The 25,691-nt window shown below is 44.8% G+C and overlaps 1 protein-coding gene across 1 annotated transcript in view; it reads right to left on the reverse strand.

Annotated features, from left to right (window-relative positions):
• Positions 1-22,864, reverse strand: part of LOC111146492 (lysosomal protein transmembrane 4 beta) — an 84,069-nt gene extending 61,205 nt beyond the window's left edge. The window contains 5 exon segments of the mRNA XM_022502039.1: positions 14,022-14,239; positions 14,242-14,316; positions 14,319-14,374; positions 18,542-18,620; positions 22,705-22,864. Coding sequence (XP_022357747.1) covers positions 14,022-14,239; positions 14,242-14,316; positions 14,319-14,374; positions 18,542-18,620; positions 22,705-22,864 — 588 coding nt within the window.
• Positions 22,865-25,691: the final 2,827 nt, after the last annotated feature.

Genomic DNA, 25,691 nt, shown 5'->3' on the forward strand with positions numbered 1-25,691 from the left:
CTCTCTCCCTCTCTCTCTCTGACAAATAAATAAATAAAATCTTAAAAAAAAAATAAATAAATAAAGTGTAGGTCTTAAATATTCTTTACTATGAATCTAGGCAATTGAACATTCTTAAAGGTGATGTCAATATCCGATATTGCTACTTTTAGTTTAAAAAAAAGTATCAAGGGACGCCTGGGTGGCTCAGTGGGTTAAAGCCTTTGCCTGCGGCTCAGGTCATGATCTCAGGGTCCTGAAATCGAGCCTGGCATCAGTCTCTCTGCTCAGCAGGGAACCTGCTTCCCTCTCTCTGCCTACTTGTGATCTGTCAAATAAATAAATAAATAAATAAGACACCCACCCCCAACACACACACACACACACACAGACGCATGACTGTAGTTGAAGGACTTATTCAAAAGAAAGGTGACAATATTATTAAGTTCAGACGATTATACATGTCAACATTTCCGGAGTGAACAACCAGAATCACAGAAACAGAGTGTAACTTCCCAAAAGAGCAGACAGGAAAAATGGGTAAGCAACAATGCAGTCCACATGAAGGATAGCAGCAAAGGAAAGGGAAACAGAAAAGACGGGACTAAATCTGGGTATGTTAGCACCATGACAATCAGCTGACTGACTACTGCAGCTGAAGACAAAGACCACCAGGCTCTCCAACTCTCTTCCACTCCCATCCCCAAACCCTCCAACACGCCCTATTGATGAAGTTCTTGAACCTAGGTGAGGTTCGGAGCCGACTGCTAAGAAAGAATTCTTAAGATGTCTTTGGTGCAAAAAGGTGGTTTATTAGAGCATGGGGACAGGACCCGTGGGCAGACTGAGATGCTGCCCCGGGGATGTGAGGAGTGGCTGGTTATATACACAGGAGTTGGGTAGGTGAGGACAAAGGGGTGTTCAGAAGGGCTATTGGGGTAAAGAAGACTGTCAGGATATTGAAGGCCTGGTTACTATCACGCCAAGGCCACTTTCCCTCTAATGAGGCACTAACATAAAGACAATCGGGAATCTCCTGGTGGAAATGTTGCATTCCTGCTATCAAGCGTCCTTGTTAGTGAGATTTAGGTTTAGAAGAAATTTAACTTTATTTACTTTTCCTTCTGCCTCAGCCTCCTTCAGTTTTTATGGAGGGGAGGGTGACATTAGGGCTTGAGGAACTGAGTTATGTGCCTTTGGAAATTGGGCCATTGATAAGGTAAATGCTTTGTTGTAAATCTCAAGGACATTTCTAAACCAAGGGAGAATCCTGTGTTGCAGGATTGTGATTTCTGCAAGTTAACCATTTGTTTTTCTTTTAGGGCAGCCAGAGGTGTCTGAGGAATGTCACACATATTACCAAGGGGAGCAGGTGGAGAGCGGGTGCAAGGTGCCAGCTTCTGCTTTGTCCTCAGCCAGCCTCCTGCTCCCTCATCACTATCACAAGGCCACACATTCTTCTCTACCATCTTCGTCACCCTTACATGCCAATATTCCCTTGTATGACTATTTCTATTAATTCTGATTAATATTTATTTCCTCCACTAGACCACAGATTTGATGTTGGCAAGTGCTGAATCACCACTGTATCCCCATCACCCCACACACTTCCTAACACACAGTTTAAAAAAAAAAAAAATCTGTTAACGGACAAGGAAGCAAGCAAGGAGGGAGGGAAGAAGGGAAGAAAGAAACTGGGTAAGTATCAGCATTAACTTCTAAGCTTAAATTTCCTGCAATTATTTTCTTCCAAAATGGGAACTCCTTAACCCGTAAGCACAATGAACAGTTTTTTTTTTTTTTAAGATTTTATTTATTTATTTGACAGAGAGATCACAAGTAGGCAGAGAGGCAGGCAGAGAGAGGAGGAAGCAGGCTCCCCGCTAAGCAGAGAGCCCGACGCGGGGCTCCATCCCAGGACCCTGAGATCATGACCTGAGCCAAAGGCAGAGGCCTCAACCCACTGAGCCACCCAGGCACCCCAATGAACAGTTTTCTAATCTATAAGCTAGCTGCCTTTTATGTCTGATATAGATGACCATATGCAGTTTCACACTGAAAATGCTATTTGTGCGGCCTTCATTTTATCTTTTTAAAAATTCTTATGCAGCCCATTAAAAACCCCATTAGTGCAGCACACCTTGGGAAAAATGCATTTGCATTTGTATACTTAGTTTTTTCCATTTGTCATAACTATTTTTATGACTTGTTTAAAGTGTTTTGTGGTACTTTTCAGTAACAATTTATGATTATTTATTTTTAGTATTATTAACTCCAATTTGGAGAGGAAAGCCGAAGTACTGAGAACCGACCAGTACCACTTTGTAGACTGGAAATTAAAGAAAGCCTCCTGCAGGGACGCCTGGGTGGCTCAGTTGGTTAAGCAGCTGCCTTCGGCTCAGGTCATGATCCCAGCGTCCTGGGATCGAGTCCCACATCGGGCTCCTTGCTCATCAGGGAGCCTACTTCTCCCTCTGCCTCTGCCTGCCATTCTGTCTGCCTGTGCTTGCTCTCTCTCCCGCTCTCTCTCTCTGACAAAAAAATAAATAAAATCTTAAAAAAAAAAAAAAAAGGATAGATCATGTAGATAGAAAACAGGAGGGGCACCTGGGTGGCTCAGTGGGTTAAGCCTCTGCCTTCAGCTCAGGTCATGATCCCAGGATCCTGGGATCCTGGGATAGAGCCCCACACTGGGCTCTCTGCTTAGCAGAGAGCCTGCTTCCCCCCACCCCCGCCTCTGCCTGCCTCTGTGCCTACTTGTGATCTCTGTCAAATAAATAAATAAAATCTTTAAAAAAAAAAAAAAGAAAATCAAAAAGAAACATTGGTCTTAAATAACATATTAAACCTAATGGACTACAGCTATACACAGACTATTCCATCCAAAGCAACAAAAAACACCTTCTTCTCTAATGCCCATGGAACATTTTCCAGGACAGATCATACTTAGGCCACAAAGTAAATCTTAACAAATTTAAAATTACTAAAACCATTATCGAGTATCTTTTCTGACTACAGTGGTACGAAACTAGAAATTACATGAAAAAAACCTGGAAAAGTTATAAATATGTGGAGATTAAACAACATGCTACTGACCATCCAAGAGTGGAAGAAGAAATCAACAGAAAAAATTTTAAAAATCTTAAAATGAATAAAAATGGGACTATAACATACCAAAATTTGTGAGATGTAGCAAAAGCACTTCTAAGAGGAAAGTTCACAGTGGTAAACATTTACATCAAGAAATAAGTCTCGGGCGCCTGGGTGGCTCAGTGGGTTAAAGCCTCTGCCTTCAGCTCAGGTCATGATCTCAGGGTCCTGGGATCGAGCCCCGCATCGGGCTCTCTGCTCAGCGGGGAGCCTGCTTCCTCCTCTCTCTCTGCCTGCCTCTCTGTCTACTTGTCATTTCTGTCTGTCAAATAAATAAAATCTTTAAAAAAAATAAATAAATAAGTCTCGCGGGGTGCCTGGGTGGCTTAGTGGGTTAAGCCGCTGCCTTCGGCTCAGGTCATGATCCCAGGTCCTGGGTTCAAGCCCCACATCAGGCTTTCGGCTCAGCAGGGAGCCTGCTTCCTCCTCTCTCTCTGCCTGCCTCTCTGCCTACTTGTGATCTCTGTCAAATAAATAAAATCTTAAAAAAAAAAAAAAAGGGAAATAAGAAGTCTCAAACAATCTAACTTTACACTGCAAGGAACTACAAAAAAGGAAGCCCGAAGTTCGTGAAAGGAAGAAAAAAACCAATATTGGAGCAGAAATAAATGAAATAGAGATGAAAAAGACAATAAAGAAGACCAATGAAACTAAGAGCTGGTTCTTTGAAAACAAACTTGACCAGACTTTAGCTAGACTTACCAGGGGAAAAAGAAACTCAAATAAAATCAGAAATGAAAGAGGAAATGTTACAACTGATGCCACAGAAATACAAAGGATCATAAGAGACTGCTATGAACAATTATATGCCAACAAACTGGACAACCTACAAAATGTATAAATTCCTAGGAGCCTACAACCTACCATGACCATGACTGAATCATGATAAATCTGAACAGGCTGACTGCTGGTAAGGAGACTGAATTCATAATCAAAAACCTCCTAACAAAGAAAAGGCCAAGACCAGATGGTTTCACTGATGAATGCCACCCAACATTCAAAGAAATAATACCAATCCTTCTTAAACTCTCCCAAGAAAATAGAAGAGGCAGAAACTCCTCCAAACTCAATTTTATGAGGTTCAGTACTGACCTGATACCAAAACCACAAAGGATGCTGTAAGAAAAGCAAATTACAGACCACGATTTCTGATGAGCATAGAAGTAAAAATCCTCAAGAAAATATTAGCAAACCAAATTCTACAATATATTAAAAGAATTATGTATCATAACCAAGGAGGATTTTTTCCCTCAGGGATGCAAGGATGGTTCAACCTCCACAAATCAATGTACTGTATCTCAGTAACAAAACAAAAGCTAAAAATCATATGATCATTTCAATATATGCAGATAAAGTTAATCAACAAAATTCAACATACATTTATGATGAAAACTCTTCAACAGAGTGGTTGGTTATAGAGGCAACGTACCTCAACATAAAAATGGCCACATATTACAAGCCCACAGCTAACATACTAACAGTGAAAAGCTAAAAGCATTTCCTCTAAGATCAAGGAACAAAAGAAGGATATCCCATTCTCACCACTTTTATTTAACGTAGTATTAGAAGTCCTAAGCACAACAAACAGGCAATAAAAATAAAAGGCATCCAAATTGGCAAGAAAAAAGTAAAACCGTCACTATTTGCAGATGACATATTATATACAGAAAGCCCTGAAGACTCCATCAAAAAACTGTTAGAATAAATGAATTCATTAAAGTTGGAGGATATAAAAATCAATATTCAAAAACATGTTGCATTTTTATTCACTGATAATAAAACTATTGGAAACAGATATAAAAAACAATCCCGTTTACAATTATGTCAAATAGAATAAAACAGCTGGGAATAAACTCACTCAAGGAGGTAAAAAGACTTGTGTACTGAAAACTATGAAGACATAAATAAATGGAAAGATATTCCACACTCATGGATTGGAAGAATCAATGGTGTTAAGCTGTCCGTACTACCCAAAGCAAGCTAGATTCAATATAATCTGTAAACAAAATCCCAATGGTATCTTCTGAAGAAATAGAACACATAATCCTAAAATTTGTATGGAATCACAAAAAACCTCAAATAGTCAAAACAAACTGGAGAAAGAAAACCAAAGCTAAAGGCACCATACTCCCTATTTCATACTGTATTATAAAACTATAATAATCAAAACAGCATGGTATTGCCATAAAAAGACACACAGATCATGGACGGTAACAAAAACCCATATATATATGGTTAATTAATTTACAAAACGGAGCCAAGAATATACAGTAAGAAAAGAACGGTTTCTTCAATGAATGGTGTTCAGAAAAGAGCCAGACGCAAAGAATGAAACTCGGCCACTATCTTACATCACACACAAACATTAACTCAAAATGGGGGCACACCTGGGTGGCTCAGTGGTTAAGCTTCCAACTCTTGCTTTCGGCTCAGGCCATGATCTCGGTGCCAGTCTCCCCCGCTCAGTGGGGATTCTGCTTGGGATTCTCTCTCTCCCTCTCCCCCTCCAGCCCCCTTCATCCTCTCCCTTTCACTCTCAAATAAATAAATAAATAAATAATTTTTTTTTAAAATAATTAACTCAAAATGGATTAAACACTTGAATGCAAGACCTAAAACCTTAAAACTCCTAGAAGAAAATACAGGTGATAAATTCCCTGACACAGGTCTTAGTGATTTTTTTAATCTCACACCAAAAGCAAAAGCAACAAAAACAAGTGGGACTACATCATACTAAAAAGCTTCTGCACAGCGAAGATAACCATCAACAAAATGAAAAGACAGCCTACTGACTGGGAGAAAGTACTTGTAAATCATGTATCTAATAAGCCACTACTTTCCAACATGTATCAAAACCCCCTATACGTCAATAGCAAAAAAAATTTAATTTAAAAATGGGCAGAGGATCTGAATAGACATTTTCCCACAGAAGACAGACAGATAGCCAACAGGTATATGAAAAGTTGCTCAACATCACTCATCATCAGGGAACTGCAAATCAGAATCAAGGAGATGCCACCTCACATCTGTTCGGATGGTTAATATCAAAAAGAAAAAAGAGGTAACAGGTATTGATGAGCATGTGGGGAAAAGGGAACCCTTGTGTACTGGTGGTGGGAATGCACACCAGCACAGCCACTATGGAAAGCAGCATGGAGTTTCCTCAAAACATGAAAAACAGAACCACCATATGACCCAGCAATTCCACTTCTGGGTATTTAAGAAAACAGAAACACTAACTTGAAAAGACATCTGTACCCCCCTGTTGACTGCAGCATTATTTACAACAGCCAGGATATGAAAACACTGTAAGTGTCCATCAACAGACGAATGGATAAAGAAATTGTGACTTTTTTTTTTTTTAAAGATTTTATTTATTTATTTGACAGAGAGAGACCACAAGTAGATGGAGAGGCAGGGAGAGAGAGAGAGAGAGAGAGAGAGGGAAGCAGGCTCCCCGCTGAGCAGAGAGCCCGACGCGGGACTCGATCCCAGGACCCTGAGATCACGACCTGAGCCGAAGGCAGCGGCTTAACCCACTGAGCCACCCAGGCGCCCCAGAAATTGTGACGTTTTATACACGACAGAGTATTACTCAGCATAAGACAAGAATAAAATCTTGCCATTTGCAATGACATGGATGGACCTTAAGGACGTCATCCTAAGTGAAATAAGTCAGTCGGAGAAAGACAACGCCACCTCTCTTCTTACATGCAGACTCTAAAGAAACAAATAAAACGAGGTCAGAGAACAAATGGGGGTTACCGGAGGCAGGAGGTGGGAGGTCAGAGAAATGGGTAAAGGGAGTCAAAAGTTAAGGAGGAAAAAAATCAATACAGTGCATTACTGACCAAGAGAAAACAGAAGAGTCTTACACTGGGGGAAAGAAACTGCTTTCATCCTATCACCCTTGCTCCTAACTCTGCAAAGCCTCCCTGCTGCCCACAGAATAAAATCCGAAGTCTATGACCTAGTATTTCAGGCTTTTACACTCTAGTATACCAGGGAAAACACTAGGCAGTAAGGATTAGGTAAGTACTATGTATTTAGTTCGTATCTTGTCCTGGACTTAAAGGTTAAGTCATAGAATCTGACAGCTAAAAGGAAACTATGGATCTTAAATGAGCGTATGAGACCACCTACAGGCCCCAACCTGTTGCTTTAAGGTTTACCTAAGAATAAATGGGAAAGCCCACTAAAAACCATCAATCATTCTACAAATACAAGCTGTTGGTTTTACTATCCAGTATTATCACCCAGACCAAAATATATATATATGTATCAGTATTTATCGCACCAGAATTTCTCAGGATACAAAGAGAATCCATCAGGCTTGGGTACACTAGCACAGTGGGACTTTCAAAGTGAACCAGTTGGTTATTTGAAAGGTGAGGTCGTAAAGCTAAGGACGCTAGCTACTCTGACCTCTCTTATCCTTTATAATCTGATACATGGCCTACTACCTTATGAATAGGGTACAATACAAAGAGGCATTCAGTACATATGTGCTCAAAGGCTACATGCCTAAAACACACTTAGGTGATGATGAAAAGGATGACATAGACAAAGGCATACTCATCCCATGTGTCAAGTTCAGATGCTTTCAATTACCTGTACACCTCTTTTAAAACATTCAAAGAAAATCACGTAATGAAACAGTGAAAGAAATTACAGAGGAAGAAGTTTTATGTGAATATTTCATGGGAAATTCAGGTCCCTGTGGTAAAACACATTCCATTAAAAATGGGGGCTTTATTTAGCCTAATGATCAGGAAGCATTGTTCTGGTCGTCCTCCTCCCAGTAACAATCTCAAGATTCTCTGGGAAATGACTCATCCCTCTGCTTTGGAACTGGTGTTTTGAGCAAAGTTAATCCTATCCCCAGCTCACATCTCTCTCTAGTCAACAGTTTAAGGGCAGGAGAGAATAACCCAGACCTAAATTCATCTGAGACCCTCGTCACATATATATCCCTGGCCTGTTTGGTTCAGGGATGGACAGATAACTTAGGTTTGTCAAAAGCAGAATGAACCTCGGGATTTTTACAATGACTTGCTGAAAAGGTAACCAGAAAAGGAAGGTGTGGGAGGGGGAAAGAGGTGTCAGAAACCACAGCATCAGAAACCACAGCACTGACGGTTTAAGCCAATTGAAGTCAGCTTACAACACGCAGGTCATGAAATACACGGACTTCCCTAGGACAGACAGCCGAAGTTTTTAGGAGCAGGCCAACAAGTTCGTAATTGTGTCTGAGAAAAATACTTCTGGGAACTGCGTCTATAATAGACTTTTTTAAAAAAGGGTTGTTGTTAATGGTAAGGCTAGAAACAGAAACACTATTCTAACAGCCAAGTGAGTGCTAATGGGAGCCTAAATGAGGTGAATGATAGCTAGAAGAAGAAAAGACAGAATAAGGAGGTAATCTGGAGACAGAACAAAAACCGACAAGACACCGACATCGAATCAAGGAAGAGATCATGGTGGCAGGAAAAACAGGTGCGGCAGCTGAGGAGTCCAGACAGATGGTGGGAGAAAGGCTAGTGTGTGGGGGAACTTGGGGAGGAAGTTCATGGATTCTGGTTTAGAACAGGAAGTTTTGATGAAGAAAGAGTGGAAACCCCAGAAGACTATACAGCAATCAGCCCTCATCAAGTGCTCTATTATGCTCCCTCTGCAACCCACGACAGATCCGTCTTCATTCCCTGAGAAGATGGATAATCATCTTACTTGTCTCTCTGAAAACATTTACAGTTATTAAGGGTTATATAATCATTCTACTTCTTTTTAGGCTAAGCGATTAACCTGCCTTTTAAAATAAAAACAAAACTCTAACACAAAAATCAGAGGTGGGGGGCGCCTGGGTGGCTCAGCGGGTTAAGCCGCTGCCTTCGGCTCAGGTCATGATCTCAGGGTCCTGGGATCGAGCCCCGCATCGGGCTCTCTGCTCAGCAGGGAGCCTGCTTCCCTCTCTCTCTCTCTCTCTCTCTCTCTGCCTGCCTCTCTGTCTACTTGTGATCTGTCAAATAAATAAATAAAATCTTTAAAAAAAAAATCAGAGGTGGATCACAGATGGAAATATAAAAGCTAATAAAGCCATAAAGCTTTAGAAAAAATATAAGAGAGTATCTTCACAATCTGGGGGTAGGCAAAGATTTCTCGGTTTATCTTTTGGGTTTATCTTTTTTTTTTCTTCTTTTCCTGTATTTGAAAGTACTAACCAGAAAAAAAAAATTGACAAACTGAACTTAAAATTAAAAACTTCTGGGGTGCCTGGGTGGCTCAGGGGGTGAAGCTTCTGCTTTCAGCTCAGGTCATGATCTCAGGGTCCTAGGACAGAGCCCAGCAACTGGCTCTCTGCTCAGTGGGAAGCCTGATTCCCTGCACGCCCCACCCCCCCACCCCCCACCCCACCCCCGCCTACTTGTGATCTCTGTCAAATAAAAAATGAATAAATAAAATCTTAAAAAAAAAATTAAGAACTTCTGTTCACTGGGGCACCTGGGTAGCTCGGTTGATTAAGTGTCTGCCTTTGGTTCAGTTCATGATCTCAGTGTCCTCGGATCCAGCCCCAGCTGGGCTCCCTGCTTAGCGGGGAGTCTGCTTCTCCCTCTCTGACTGTACTCCTTCCCCCGACCGACCAGCACTTGTGCACCTGTGTGCCGCCCCCCCCCCCGTTCTGTCTCAAAACAACAACAAACTTTTCATCAAAATATACCATTAAGAGAGTGGGTAGACAACCTCACCCTAGGAGAAAACATTCACAAAATGAATCTTTAACAAAGGACCAGAATCTGAAACATATGAAGAGATCTTACAAAGCATTAAGGGAAAGAAAAATAAAACCCAATTTTAAAAGAGGCAATTTCACAAAGGAAGATCTATGACTGACCCATAAGCAAAGATACACCACCCCACATCGTCAGTCCTAAGGGAAATGTAAACTCAAACTACCAAGAGCTGCAACTACATACCCACCAAAATGGCTACAATTAAAATGACTGACACACTGAATGCTGACAAGGATGTGGTACAACTGGAACCTCAACTGGAACCTCACACGTTGCGGGCTGGAGTGTAAAACAGAACCATGTTGGAAAATTGCTTGGCAGTTTCTTATAAAGCTAAACGTACTTCCACCCAATATCCACCAACTCCACTGCTAGGTATTTAGAGAAATAAAAAGATATGTCCACAAAATGTCTTGTGCAAGAGGGGGGCCTAAGCAGCTACCTGCAGCGAAGGTCCTGATCCCTGGGTCTAGGGATGGAGCCTTGCAGGCTGAGGTCATGATCTCTGGGTCCTGGGATGGAGCCTTGCATTGAGCTTCCTGCTCAGCAGGAGCCTGCTTCTCTCTCCCCACCCACCTCCCCTCACCCCGTTTTCTCTAATAACAAAATCTTTTCTTTAAAAAAAAAAAAAAAAAAAAAAAGGCTTGTGCAATAATGTTCAAAGCAGCTTTATCCATAATAGCCCCAAACTGGAACTAACCCAAATGTCCATCATCTGGCAAATGGACAAATAAATTGTGATTTAGTCATACAATAAATATTCAGCAATAAAGCATCAAGCTATTAATATACTCCAATTAAGGGGCGCCTGGGTGGCTCAGTGGGTTAAAGCCTCTGCCTTCGGCTCGGGTCGTGATCCCGGGGTCCTGGGATCGAGCCCCGCGTCGGGCTCTCTGCTTGGCGGGGAGCCTGCTTTCCTTTCTCTCTCTCTGCCTGCCTCTCTGCCTACTTGTGATCTGTCTGACAAATAAATAAATAAATAATCTTTAAATATATATATATATATATATACTCCAATTAACATGATTGAATTTAAAGGACGGTAATGCTAAGTGAAATAAACCAGATACAAAACGCATAAAGTGTAATTCCACTCTCAGGATAGTAAAACTGTCGTTTAGGGTGAGGGTAAAGGGGTAGCAGGGATTAACTGGAAAGAGACACAGGGGAACTTTCTGAGGTTTTGGAAATGTTTTCTAGGCGTGTGGGGTACACAAAGAGCATGCATTTGTCAGCATTTGTACACTTCTGTGGATTCCACCATATGTAAATTAAGCCTCATTAAAAGGAAGAAATAAAGAACTCATCGCCAATATAAACACCTGAAATCAATATGCTTTATTACTGGACTGAAGGAACCTTTTGTTATTCTAAAGCAACAGCAAAACACACCCAGAACTTTTAGAAGGTAAGGAACAAGTGGAAACCGGCTGACTAAAAACATCACAGGGACCACAAACCCACCATCGGCCTGTACGTGAATCACTTATGCTCTCTGGGCCTCTATTTTTTTTTAATTACGTTATTTTGTCATCCATAAAACAGAGTTTAGAAAATCTACCTCACCAGGAATATGTAAAAATTGAACGTATGCAAAGCATCTGGTATCGTACGTGGCACACAGGACCTTAGTAAATGGTAGTGGGGTAGGAAACAGCAATTAGAAAATGCATGACAAAGATCTACTTTACCTTTCTGGTGTAATAGGCAATCATTTTTTTTATGAAGATTTTTAGTTATTTATTTGACAGAGATCGCAAGTACGCAGAGAGAGGGGAAGGGAAGCAGGCCCCCTGCTGAGTAGAAAGCCCATGCCAGCCAAAGGCAGAGGCTTTAACCCACTGAGCCAGCCACCCAGGCGCCCCTGTAACAGGCAATAATTAAAGAGTTTTATCTGAGTATCTTCCCATAGCCCTATCCTTTTTTTCATGAAACTCTCCCCGCCTGGTAACTGACCCTATGCCAACCAGCTGGCTGGTGGAGTGAGAGGGAGGAAGAGGTGCCTTGCTCTCAGTGACCCTGCTCCTTCATCTTAGAAATGTTCATGAGATGGGGCGCCTGAGTGGCTCAGTCACGAGGCGTCTGCCATCGGCTGCGGTCATGATCCCAGGACGCTGAGATTGAGCCCTCTCCAGCTCCCCCTGCTTGTATTTTCCTTCTTTCGCTGTATCTTTCTGTCATAAATAAATAAAAACTTAAAAAAAAGTTCATGTGAAACCAAGTTTTGGATAACCAAATTTATACGTAAAGGTATGAGTGAAACTCGCAAGTCTAAATTGTTTTACAAAATGCAAAAGACTTCTTAGGAACAGTACTAGTACTAAAGCCAGGTTTCCCATTTATTATTAGGTTTACCAAAGGGCGCATCCTTCCAACTGCTACAAAGCTTTCTAATTATCTTTCAAAAGGCCATGCTGTTTCCAAATGCTACAACACACACAGCCATAACTACTTTCCACAAAGAGCATGTTCAAACAGTAGACAAAGCATGCAGAATGCTCTCCTTTTCTCACACCAATGCTGTCTGGTTGGATTTTAGCCAACAACAGGGCTCAAGTAGATTTATCTTTCCTGTAGATCGTGTAAGTACATTTGCCTAATGCAGTGCCCTAGATTTTACAAATTACATTTGCTGGTGTACTTGCAAGTCTGCAATTTTGAACATTTTCAAGGAGGACCCAAGACATTTATATACAACAGTCTATCTTGACCATCAATAAGAGCCCTATTCTGAGTCCACCTACCATCCTTTTGCTGTAATTTAAAATTTCTGTAAAGCATTTCTTGGCTCCTAGCGAAGTCCGCGTTGAGCCAAGATGCTGATGTTCTATCTGCATTCAGACTGCACAAAAAGAATCCACTCATACCAAAGATCTGTTTGAAAGCTTTTAAGGCCAAAAAAATGTCTACTGTGTGGCCTGTGATAGGCACTGACTGAAGGAAACTTGAAACTGTAAATAGCGCAGGGAACACCATAAACCTGGGGGAAAACGTTTGGCTTAATATGGCACAACAACACAATTTCGACACGATGTTCATATTACATCGAAAAAGTGACTATGAACCAACAACAAGAAAAAACTTTTATGATCAAGAATTTATTCTCACTAAAAAAGTTCAATATGCCGTCTTAGCACCATGATTTCCTCAGGATGCAGTGGTATTCACTGCACAGTGGCTCGGGTCTAACTCCCCATAGTGATGTCACAAAACCCGAAATGCAACGGAATCCGACTCTGCTGGTGCATGCGGTCCTGGGATGCCAACAATCAACCTGGAGCAGGCACAGGGCCAGAAAGCTCCATCAGGTTTCCTCACTGCCCCTAAGAATGAATCACTGCTCCCCAAACAAACAAGTCCTTAAAAGCTCCGACCTAAAAAAAGGGGAAAAAAAAAAAATCAGATCTGCTGGCTGTGTCCGGTAAGAAAGGTACAGGGATCACCTGTCAACGGGCAGGAAAGTAAGTGGGTGTAAAATGGCTTCCCGGGACGGACTGAAACGCAGTAAACCACAAGCAAATCCCTTCCTAGAGTAACGGCTTCCCACCAAACGTGGAGGGGCTCGGGCACCGAGAGATCCAAGAACCCCCCAACCGTCTCTCCTCGGGACCCGAACGCGCGCAGCAGACGGGTCAGCAAACCCGACGCCAGACAGGTGCGGGCAGGGAGAATGGGTACGTCCGGCCGCCAGCCTGACCGCAGTAGGGGACACGATGCACTCTGTCACCCACCCCACGACCCTGCCGGTCGCGGCCCACCGGGTGCGGAGAAGAAAGGAAGGGCTGGGAAACACGTGGTCAGCGGCTCCGCCGGGGGCTCGGGGGCCGCAGGAGCACTTCTCCCGGAAGCGGCGGGCTTGGCCGCGGCCACACAGCCCCCGACCGGACCCCCGCCACGGGCTGGCCGAGCCGGGGATCGCGGACAGGCTCGCGCAGGGAATTAAGTTTCTAATAATACAACTTCAGGCAGATTAGCGCCGGCGTCGCCAGACACCGAAGCCACACTTGGCCTGGGGGGGGGGGTGCAGGGCGCGCGGGGCGGGGGCCGGGGTGGGGGAGGGTCTCCCCGGCAGGTGCGCCCCCCGCGCGTAGTCGCCGCGCTCACCAGGTACCAGACGCCGAGCAGGATGGTGCCGGTGCGGACATGGCAGCACAGGCAGCAGCTGTTGGAGTAGAACCGCGTCCAGGGCGCGACCATCTTCATCGCTCCGGCTGCGGGCGCCGTAGCGCGAGCGCGCGCCCAAGTTTGCAGGAGCGCCGACCGCGTCGCTCGGGGATCCCTGCGCTGCCGCTGCCGCCGCGGGTCCGGCTCGCCAGTGGCCTACGCCTCCCCCGAGAGCTCCGGGCGCCTGCTGCAGCCGGACTCTGCGCTCCGAAGGCAGCGGGAGGAGGAGCGGGAGGGGAGCGGGCCACGTGACCCGCGCCGGGGCCAGTGATGTCACCGTGGGCTCCAGCCAGCTGCGGGCGCCGCCGGCCCGGGGCAGATAAATCAATCATCCTGCACCACCACCCCGCACCCCTCCCCACTCCCCTCCGCAGTCCCCGGCCGGTCCCGGAGCAGCCCCGCGGGGGAGCTCCGGGCCTCCCCCTCTCTCCTGTGGTCATTTGTGTAACTCTGTCCCGCGTTTTGGATTCTTTTATAGTCTCGTCAGTTGTGGTTTCTCCCCTTCCACTTCAGTTTTGCAGATGATCTGTAGATGCAAATACTATCATTGTTATCTTACAAACTGCGAGAGGGAAAACTGCAGGGTGTGTGCGATTCCGGTCAACAGCAGTCCTTTGAACCCGCTGCTGGAGCGCGGAGCAATTTGTCTCCGCTCCCCAGCTCAATTACCGTGGTAGCAACCTTTTTCCCAGAAAATAGGATGTGTGTCAAGGACATCCTCGCTGTGCTTCGGGCAGCATTTTTAATCAGGAAGGCAGCTCTGAAGAAACAATCATCAAGCCAATTACTACCGCATGGGCTCTGAAGGCCACAACACGGACCGTAAGGGGGTACTGAAAGATAGGACTCCAGCTGGGGGTTATTTCCTCCCATTTGTTGTTTGGTCTCAAAGAACCCTCGTCCTGGGTTAGCATCTAATCACCGTTCAAGCCAAGCATCTCGTGAGTTAGATTATTAGTGCGTGTCAAAGTTTGGTTTTCGGACTTGGAGCAAGAGAAAAACTGGTCAGATTTAAATTTCTTAAGGACGGGTTATATAGGAGGGAAGGAGAATGTGCGATGAGGTGGTTTCCGTGCAGGACCAGTTAGTTTGATAAGACTGTAAAGCTGTCACATTCTTAGTGTGTCGCTTAAACCTGGATCCAAAGGGACTGGGGCGTCTTTGCCAGAGATTGTCAGATGTGGGCCCTTAATTGGAAGCAATAAGTAACATGTGGGAGATCATCAGAAAGGAGGATGAAGATCAGTTATTGTTTTGTTTTGTGACTACAAATTTCTGTTTTCTCTCACACCTGAGATAATTTTCTCTCTGGGGTCTTCCATTTAATGTTGTTATACCCATAGGTACTTTTTTTTTTTTAAGATTTTATTTATTTATTTGACAGATGATGAAGTTCTAGAACATAGGTGAGGTTCGGTGGGGTGAGGTCCGGAGCCGATGACCAAGAAAGAATTCTTGAGACATCTTTGGTGCAAAATGGTGGTTTATTAAAGCACGGGGACAGGACCTGTGGGCAGGAAGAGCTGCTGCCCCGCTATCCTGAGGAGTGCCTGATTATATACACAGGAATTGGGTAAGTGAGGAAAAAGGGGATGTTAAAAGGGCTGTCAAGGTAAAGAAGACTGTCAGGATATTGGAGGCCTAGTTATTGTTAAGCCAAGGCTGTTTTTCCCTCTGATGAGACACTAACACGAAGACAATTGGGAGTTTCCTGGTGGAATGTCACATTCCTCCTATCAAACATCCTTGTCAGTGAGTTTTAGGTTTAGAAGAAATTTAACCTTATTTACATTTCCTTCAGCCCCAACCTCCTTCAGTTTTTCTGGAAGGGAGGGCAACATTAGGGCTTGAGGAACTGAGTTATTTGTCTCTGGAAGTTGGGCTATTGATAAGATAGCTTCTTTGTTGTAAATCACTAGGACATTTGTAGACCGAGGGAGACTCCTGTCTTGCAGGATTGTGATCTTTGCAAGTTAACTATTTTTCTTTTAGGGCAGCCAGAAGTGCCTGAGGAATGTCACACATATTGCCGAGGGGAGTGGTGGAGAGGGGTTGCAAGGTGCCAGCTTTTGCTTTGTCCTCAGCCAGCCTTCTGCTTCCTCATCAGAGAGAAAGAGATCATAAGTAGGCAGAGTCAGGCAGAGAGAGAGGGGGAAGCAGGCTCCCTGCTGAACAGAGAGCCCGATGCGGGGCTCGATCCCAGGACCCTGAGATCATGACCCCCCTGAAGGCAGAGGCTTAACCCACTGAGCCACCCAGGCACACCACCCCGCTCCATAGGTACCTTTTTTTTTTTTTTTTTACATTTTATTTCTTTATTTGACAGACAAAGATCACAAGTAGGCAGAGAGGCAGGCAGAGACAGGAGGAAGCAGACTCCCTGCGGAACAGAGAGCCAGATGCGGGGCTCGACCCAGATCATGACCTGAGCCGAAAGCAGAGGCTTTAACCCACTGAGGCACCCAGGCACCCCTCCATAGGTACTTTTAAACTGCTGTGGGATAAGCAGGAGTGCTCTGCGCAGGATGGAAATAGAGAATCAGGCTGAGGAGTGGTACTTTCCAAATTCAAACTACCAACATGTTCCTCTAATTACCTCCAGCTTTGCCCTCCCCACCAGGATTTCAGGTTCATTAGGCAAATGATTCATTGATCAAAGGGAATTTTGTATTTCACAGAGCTTACTATTCAAGATCTGAATTTATAGACACTTGCTACATGGCATTAGAAGAGAGGAGAGATGGAGAGTAGAGAAAATCTGGCTGGAGAAAGGAGATCAGGAGAGAAACAGCCCATCTGCAAGCCAAGTTTATGAAATAAAACATAATGTCAGTGTCTCTGGAGTTGTAGTTATTTGGATGCAAGAGGATTGGGGAGGATTGGCAAAAGCAAACAAAACCAGAAAAACAAAACCCCAGAGGCTTCCCAAGGAAGTTAGTCACAGCCGTTCTCAAACAGCGACGTATTTACTGGAGCACCGATCACAGCTGGACCGCTCTTTAGACAAATCAGTTTGTTCTCATCTGTGGGTGCCTCAGCTTCTGGGGCCACACATGCTCTTCCCTGCTAGAGCCCACCTCTCCCGCCTTTCTTCTCTGTCTCCATAGTGCCTTTGTTACGGAGATGGACAAACAGTAGGGTCTCCATTTTAGAAAAGCCCCATTTACTCGTGCTCTGTAAATTCACCTGGAATGAGTAAATTCACCTTGCATCTGAGTAAACCAGAGAAACTATGTTCTCACGCCAAGGGGGAAGCACGGAAGTTCTTCTTTCTCTGCATTTCACCCTAGGTCCCCAAACACCTGATAACATCTAAAAAGATCCCTAATGCTGAACATGTTCCAGGACATTCACCTCAAACAAACCTCTGTGGACACTGGCATCAGTATCCCCACCTTTGGTGATTTATGGAATAACATCTATCGTTTACCTGGCACTTGTCTTTGATCTGACCCAACCCTGGCTTCCTAAAGGAACACGTACCCTAGACCCCTTTCCAATATAGACCCGTAACCCCAAGCAACCAGAAGGCTCACCTCTCTTTTTCCAAGTCTCCCGGACACTGTCTGCTGTATTCTATCACTTACACTATTCGGTAAACTCTTCTCTTGTTTTCTTCTGGCTCACTTCCATCCTTGGGAAAGGACCCTCTCTGATCCTTGGACAGGGCCTGCCTGCATCCTTACCAAATGTTAAAGCCTTCTTACCTTTAGGACTTAAGGCCTTGCAACTTCTTTGTCACCCAGGTCCCTTCCCTTGCCTTCTCTAAGTCCCCATTTTTCTCTCCCTGAATCCTCCCCTCGCCCCCTTCTTCCAAGTGCATTTTCCAGTGAATTGATGGAAACTTTTCCTTCCATCAGATAAAGGCACTCATTCCTTTTCCAAATCTCTCCTTTACTGGTACTAATTGTATTTGTCTATCTGCTGTGATCCAGTATACCAAGGTCAGTTTGAGTGGTGACTGGGTACAGGAAATACAGACATAAAAGCTGCAAAGACGAGCGCATTCTGCCCCCACCCCTCCTTCCTCCCCCGCTCCCAAAGCAGACTGTGTGGTCTCCACGGTGCTAGTCAGTACATCTGCTGAGTACCCCTACAGGTGAAAAGGAAATGCAATGGGAAAGCAGATAGGGGTCATTTACATGACAAATGTGGGGAGTTAACATTTCAGTTGGGCCTTGAAAGAGTGAACAGAACATAGAAAAGGAACACAGAGGGGAAGGAAGAAACACTTAATCCAGGATTTGCATAGGGCCTGATACTCTTTGGAGGTAGGGAAAGTCTCCCTGGAGCTGCCTCTAGGACCTGGGTAAGGGTCTGTCCCACGAGAAACCTCAGAACCGACCCCCACTTCAAAGGCTGAGAAATTCAAGGAGCTACTACCGTCTAGCTATCCTGGAAAGGACAAAGAGAGGCAGTGCCTTCCGTGGTTGTGTTGGAAAAGGACCCCACGCGCCTACAGCGGAGGGTGCTGTGGAATGTCTTCTTCGATGATGTAAGTACTTGTCAGTCGTCGGTGATGACGGAACAGAAGGGTAGCTGAGGACAAAGCAAAAGGCTGAGACCTTGCAACATTCCCCCCACCTCCACTCCTGGGTGGAACATCTGTGATTCTTTAGGAATCTCCCAACTATCTTAATAGCCTGCTAAAAAGGGCAAAACGACCTTGGCAATGGCAAGGCCTCTGGTATCCGGTATCTTGTAGGTGCTTTAGCATATGAAAGTGTAACGGCCTATTCAGCCTGAGTGGCCCCACCCCAATTGAACTGCCATTTTGTTGTTTATGCAGTAAAACTTAAATTGACCCTGCGCCCACCCCCCCAGGGGAACTTACTTAAAAGCAAGTCCGGGAAACCAGTCCCAGGTAACAAAGCCCAAATACAAGGGTGGGTCAGGTCAGGTGGAGATAACAGCCCAAATGCAGGGATGAGTTGGGTCAGGTGGAGACATTCAATCAGTAAAGCATGCATACTGTCTCCCTAGTTACCAAGGAGTATGGGCCCCGCCCTTTGGGCACCTTTTGGGTGCCAATTCTGACCAAGGTGATATAGGCTGGTTGAAATATCTACTCGGGTAAATTGTAATTCAATTGGTCACTTATGTGTGACCTAACATGATTGTGCAGCTTTCTCTGTGTGTTACAATTTCATTGGCCATCCATGCGTGGCCAGGCCCAACCACATGGCCTTTGCCCTTAAAAGCTAGTCTGTGGGGGCGCCTGGGTGGCTCAGTGGGTTAAAGCCTCTGCCTTCGGCTCAGGTCATGATCTCGGCGTTCTGGGATAGAGCCCCGCATCGGGCTCTCTGCTCAGCAGAGAGCCTGCTTCCCCCTCCCTCTCTCTCTCTCTGTCTGCCTCTCTGTCTACTTGTAATCTGTCTGTCAAATGAATAAATAAAATATTAAAAAAAAAAAAAAAAAAAGCTAGTCTGTGAAAGAGAGGAGTCACCCTCTCTGTAAGAGGCGCGGCCCGAACGTTTGGTCTGATTCTTGATACTTGGCGCGGAATAAAGCTTTGCTTGACCTTCGCTTTGTATCAGTCTCGCTCCTTTAATCATGGACCCATTATTTGGGGACCTAACAAAAGTTCTATTGAAACCTCCGTTTTCCTTACTTCCCCCACCCCCATGGTACATAACCTGCCACCCCTTACAACCTGGGGCAGCAGCTCTTCCTGCCCAGGGGTCCTGTCCCCGTGCTTTAATAAACCACCATCTGGCACCAAAGGTGTCTCAATTCTTTCTTGGTCATCGGCTCCAGACCTCACCCAACCGAACCTCACCTATATTCTAAAACTTCATCAGTTGGTGGTACCAAAGAAAACCTAATCTGTCTCCTCACACACTCTCCAAATAAGCCAGGGATCTGTGCATTCATGCAGTCATGAATTTGGTGAATGAAAACTTTCCGGGTACATCCTTGGAGCTGAGTGAGCATGGCTGTCAGCTTGGAGAACATGAGGTAGTTTCTATCTATAGAGATCTCACAACTTCAAGAGGGAAATAGAGAAAAAAATGGAAAGTAACATAATAGCAAGATAAATGCTACAAGGTGCTATGAGAGCCCCACCTCTCAGTTCAGGGAACACCAGGGAAGTGACCTCTAGATCCCTATGTGTGGGATAAGTTGGAGCTGCCTAGGGAGACAGGCAGAGAACAGCCTCGGACGGGATGGGGGCAAGGACATGCAAGGGCCCAGCAACTAGCAAGCCCACAAATTTAGAAACAGCAGGTAATATGATAGCTGGGAGTTGACATTTGAAGGGAGGGGGTGCAGAGTAGAGAAGATGGGGCTGAGGAAGTTTTAGGGGTGTCAGTATAGGCAGGGGAGGTAACAGCAGATGAAAAGCTTTTCATCCCATGTTGTACTGAGAGATTTGGAGCAAATCTCCTAAGGAAAATGGGGAGCTTCTGAACTAAATATTGAACCCATATTAAATCCATATGCCTCCACGATCAATTAATGTCACAAGCTTTAGGCACATACAAATGAGACAGACAAGACTGGCTCTATTATTTGTGGACTCCAGTACAACAGTGAGAATAGGGGTGGGGTTCTCATTTAAAAGTATTAAGCATTTGGGGCGCCTGGGTGGCTCATCAGTTAAGCACCTGCCTTCAGCTCAGGTCATGATCCTGTTCCCAGGATCGAGTCCTGCATGGGGCTCCCTGCTCAGCAGGGAGTCTGCTTCTCCCTCTGACCCTTCCCTCCCCCATCTTCTCACTCCCTCCTCCTCTCTCATTCTCTCTCTCTCAAATAAATAAAATCTTTAAAACAACAACAAAAAAAAGGTGTTAAGCATTCCAAAAAGGCAACATGAAACCGTGTGTGGGATGTCCTAAGGAGGGGGACCCTGTGCTACCGCCAGGGTCACATGCCCATGAGGCTGGCCTTGGAGAGAGGTCCCATGTCTCTCTTAGAGATTAAAAACAACTGATAACAACAAGAAAAGGGAAAGCTGTCCGATAACAAAGAACTGTTTCATGGTGGGGCGCCTGGGTGACTCAGTGGGTTAAAGCCTCTGCCTTCAGCTCAGGTCATGATCCCGGGGTCCTGGGATTGGGGGTCCTGGGATCGAGCCCCGCATCTGGCTCTCTGCTCAGCAGGGAGCCTGCTTCCCTTCCTCTCTCTCTGCCTGCCTACTTGTAATCTCTGCCAAATAAATAAATAAAATCTTGAGAAAAAAAAAAAAAAGAACTGTTTCATGGAAGCTGTGATAAATGCCAATTTTATAGGAATGTGTGGAAGAAAATAAGTAGTATGTCAGATGATTCATCGAAGAATCTGGATCTTGTCCAAGTCAGGGGGCAGGACTATGAAGGTCAGAGGGAGGAGCTGGCTCCAGGCCTAAATTGCAGCCAAGGTGGAAGTCAAAACTCATGATTGATGTGCTCTCAGAGATGCACATTATTAATCATGTATTTATTAAAGCACACATTTGGGGTTTGGTCAGTTTCTGGATGGGGGTTGTGAGAAGGAATGCGTAAGACACAAACCCTGCCTCTAAGAAACTCATGAAATAGTGAGAGGGCCAAAGATGGCTGGAGGGATTCGTTCATGGTACATAGCGTGGCTAACGATGAAGCAACAGTAGTCTGATCCCTGGTGATATTAATACAATACCATAGTTGTTTATCGATGTGTAATGATTTAGAATGTGATCAAATACATCTGCATCAGTCAGAGTCCAGGCAGGGAAACAGGGGCCATTCTAGAAATTCCACACAGAGGGAAGGTAATATAGGGAATTGGTTGTGTAATAGTTTCCAAATGCTGTTTTGTCCCAGTTTTGTAGTCCTAGCTCAAAGCTCTCAACTCCCTCTTGTAGGCTGTTTGCTAAGCCCCTACCCCAACTACTTCCCTTATCAGACCCTAACACACCTTGGTTATAAGACACACTTACCCAAGGCTAGAGGCCCCAGATACTTAAGAGATAGGGTCTGCAGAATTTTTCGAAATACCCAACCCCCAGGGATCCCTCACAACCTAGCTAACTTCAGCCTACTTGCCATACATAAGCTCTCACTCTCTCTAAGATTTTATTTGTCAGAGAGACAGAGTACAAGCAGGGGTAGAGGCAGGCAGAGGGAGAAGCAGTCTCCCCACTGAAAAAAGAGCCGGATATGGGGCTGGATCCCAGAACCCTGAGCTGAAGGCAGCCGTTTCACTGACTGAGCCACCCAGGCGTCCCCATGAGCCATCTCTTACAGTTCCAACTTGCTGTCCCCCCGTGCACAGGTACAAACCCTTCCCCACGGCATGACACCCCGCCCGGCTGTCTTCTTTCATTTGGAGCTAATAAGTAACAAAGAATTCTGCCTTTCCTCTATCCCGAAGTGTCACTGTATTGTGTCCCACCATCAAAAGAAAAGTTAAATTTTGCAGCAGAGTTGCACCCAGGTGAGAAGTCAGAGGAAAGACAAAGAGGCAGCCCACGTATTGGCAAAAGGAGGAAGGAAGCCACCCCTGCTCACCTGACTAGAGCTGGACCATAGCAGGAAGGTGATGGACCGAGATAGCACTGCCACCGTCAGATGCGTGGCCACTGTGGGGGACACCTCCCGAAGCAGAGAGAAAAGAGGAGCATGTCTTGACCTCTCCCCTGCACCACCCTCTAGTCTTTTACCAGTGCTTCCCATTGGCTGAACTCCCAGAAACCAGCTGACAAGGGTCTGGGGGAGGTACTTTCCTGTCATACAAAACCAGTGGAGGTGACACTGCAAAGCGGTGTCCGGGCCAGGATTTGGATCTGGGATGGTCTCACAGAACTTGAGTGCATTCTCCATTCTGCCACTTAGAGCCTCTCCCCAGGGATTTTGAATCTGAGAAAACAAAGCACGTGTATAAAGCACTAAGTAAAAAAGTCAGCCAGTACCGAGAGCTCCTATATAAGGTGTTCCTGAAAATAAGGATATATAAGATCTCCCAATAATAATTTATGTCCCATAAATAAGATGTCCCATAAATAAGATGTCCCAATTTGATAATTTCTGTTCCTAGAGAGTTAAAAACTCGTTTATTCTTTATATAGATTTATTTTTTGACTTGACATAGAGACAGACAAAGAGAGAGCACAAGCACGGGCAGCAGCGGAGGGAGAGGAAGAAACAGGCTCTCTCTGCTGAGCAGGGAACCTGATGCGGGGCTCGATCCCAGGACCCCAGGACCCCAGGATCATGACCTGAGCTGAAGGCGACACTTAACTGCTGAGCCATCCAGGTGCCCCTATGCCCCAACCTTTAAACACTAGCTTTGATGATATTGCTCTAGCTTTTTACAAGTTTCTTAATGTATTTGCTTCTCTAATGAAGAGTCTAGATTGGGCAGGAAACCTCTGGGGTATCACAGCCTAAGGCACACCCAAGGTCTCCTCGCAAGTGTTTTCAGTTTCTGAGACCTATGTTTCTTATGACTCATATCGGCACTTTAATTTTCCATTTTCCATCCATGGTTATAAATTAATAAGGGCTAAAATGCAATAAAATATTTAAATGCTTGTACGAATAGTTCCTTAAGAGGACGACACTGCTGATAACTGGCAGCATCAGCAGGTGAGCTCACAGGACGGTTGGTTGTTAGCTGAAAGATGAAAGTCCACAATCCAGCAGAGGAAACATTTCCCAAGAGCGTGTGGAAGACTGTGTCACTGTATATTCCTCAAATGATCAGATTCCTGCTCCCTGGTGCCCTTCCCACCAGTAAGATTGGAGATCCCCACCCAACTGCATTATTATGTCCAATAATATGGTCTGAAAATGTGTGGGTAGAAGTTTTAGTAATCATATGTGGCTTATCGGGCTCTTTCCTCCTCTACCTGGAGACAGGCAGTGTGATAGGTCAGACTGTGCCATCCACAGTCTCAGAGTGAAGACCACTGGGTGGGAGCCACAGCCAACCTATTTTGGACATGGAGTGTGGGCAAGAAATGACCCGTGGGGTTGTTTGTTAGCGGGGAGTGACCTCGCCCCTCCTGAGGGTACAGAATGTCAGTGTCCTATACAGGAAAATGTGGCTTGTTGGACAAGCCCAGAGTTCCTAAGTAGGGATTAAGTGCCTCAAAGGGGTCTCTATAGCAAAAGACACCAGAGAAGTTGACTAACAAATTTTCCGTAGGAGATCAAGGCCAAAAGAAAAGCCTCACAGAAGAGCTAGAGCCTAATGGGAGCTTCAAAGAAAAAGGTCCTTGGGGTGCCTGGGTGGCTCAGTGGGTTAAAGCCTCTGCCATAGGCTCAGGTCATGCTCTCGGGGTCCTGGGATCGAGTCCCGCAATGGGCTCTCTGCTTAGCAGGGAGCCTGTTTCCCTCTCTCTCTGCCTGCTTCTGCCTACTTGTGATCTCTGTCTGTCAAATAAATAAATAAAATCTTAAAAAAAAAAAAATGTAAAACAAAAAGGCCCTAGACTATGGGGCTGCCTCTTCCCTGTCCTATTTTATTTATTTATTTATTTTTTTTTTTAAAGATTTTATTTACTTATTTGACAGACAGAGATCACAAGCAGGCAGAGAGACAGGAGGAAGCAGGCTCCCTGCTGAGCAGAGAGCGCGATGTGGGACTCGATCCCAGGACTCCGAGATCATGACCTGAGCCGAAGGCAGCGGCTTAACCCACTGAGCCACCCAGGCGCCCCTCCCTGTCCTATTTTAATGTCTGGCTCTGTGTGTTCAAATACCAGACAATTAAATGGTCAACAAAAGGAAAAATAGGGATATGAGATGTCAAGTTTTATTCTTAAGAAGATGATATGAGTAAAGTCAATAATAGTCACACTAGGGGCGCCTGGGTGGCTCAGTGGGTTAAAGCCTCTGCCTGCATCGGGCTCTCTGCTCAGCGGGGAGCCTGCTTCCTCCTCTCTCTGCCTGCCTCTCTGCCTACTTGTGATCTCTGTCTGTCAAATAAATTAAAAAACAAACAAACAAACAAACAAACAAACAAACACAAATTTTGAAAAAAAAAATGATAGTCACGGTAATAGAACAAACACTTGATAGAACTGTCGCTCAGATTTCATCACATCCTCAAATTCTGCTGGCTTTGCTCCCATTTTTTTTTTTTTTTAAGGAACTAAGTATTACAGATACAATAAGTTCAAACTTTCTGCACACCCCTGCCGGATTTTATTTCCCTCCTTTAAAAAGTCCACATTTAGGGGCGCCTGGGTGGCTCAGTGGGTTAAGCCGCTGCCTTCGGCTCAGGTCATGATCTCAGGGTCCTGGGATCGAGTCCCGCATCAGGCTCTCTGCTCAGCAAGGAGCCTGCTTCCCCCTCTCTCTCTCTCTCTCTCTCTCTGCCTGTCTCTCCATCTACTTGTGATCTCTCTCTCTGTCAAATAAATAAATAAAATCTTTAAAAAAAAAAAAAAGTCCACATTTATACTTTAGTATATTAGTCATTGAAAAAGGCTAGGAACTATCAAAATAAAAATCCCACTTTGGGAAAAAATATATCATTTTGAAGGCAAAATTGAGAAGCACATTTTTGGAAAAAAAAAAAAAGAAAGAAGAAGAAGCACAATTTATTATATCCAGGTATAGACATCACACAATCATCAAAAACGCCAATCAGTCAGACGAAGGAACTGAGGGAAAGATAAGACACTATTTAATAACCACATTA

This window comes from Enhydra lutris, unplaced genomic scaffold (assembly GCF_002288905.1).
Source record: "Enhydra lutris kenyoni isolate GAN:26980312 unplaced genomic scaffold, ASM228890v2 scaffoldscaffold14, whole genome shotgun sequence".
Classification (NCBI taxonomy): domain Eukaryota; kingdom Metazoa; phylum Chordata; class Mammalia; order Carnivora; family Mustelidae; genus Enhydra; species Enhydra lutris.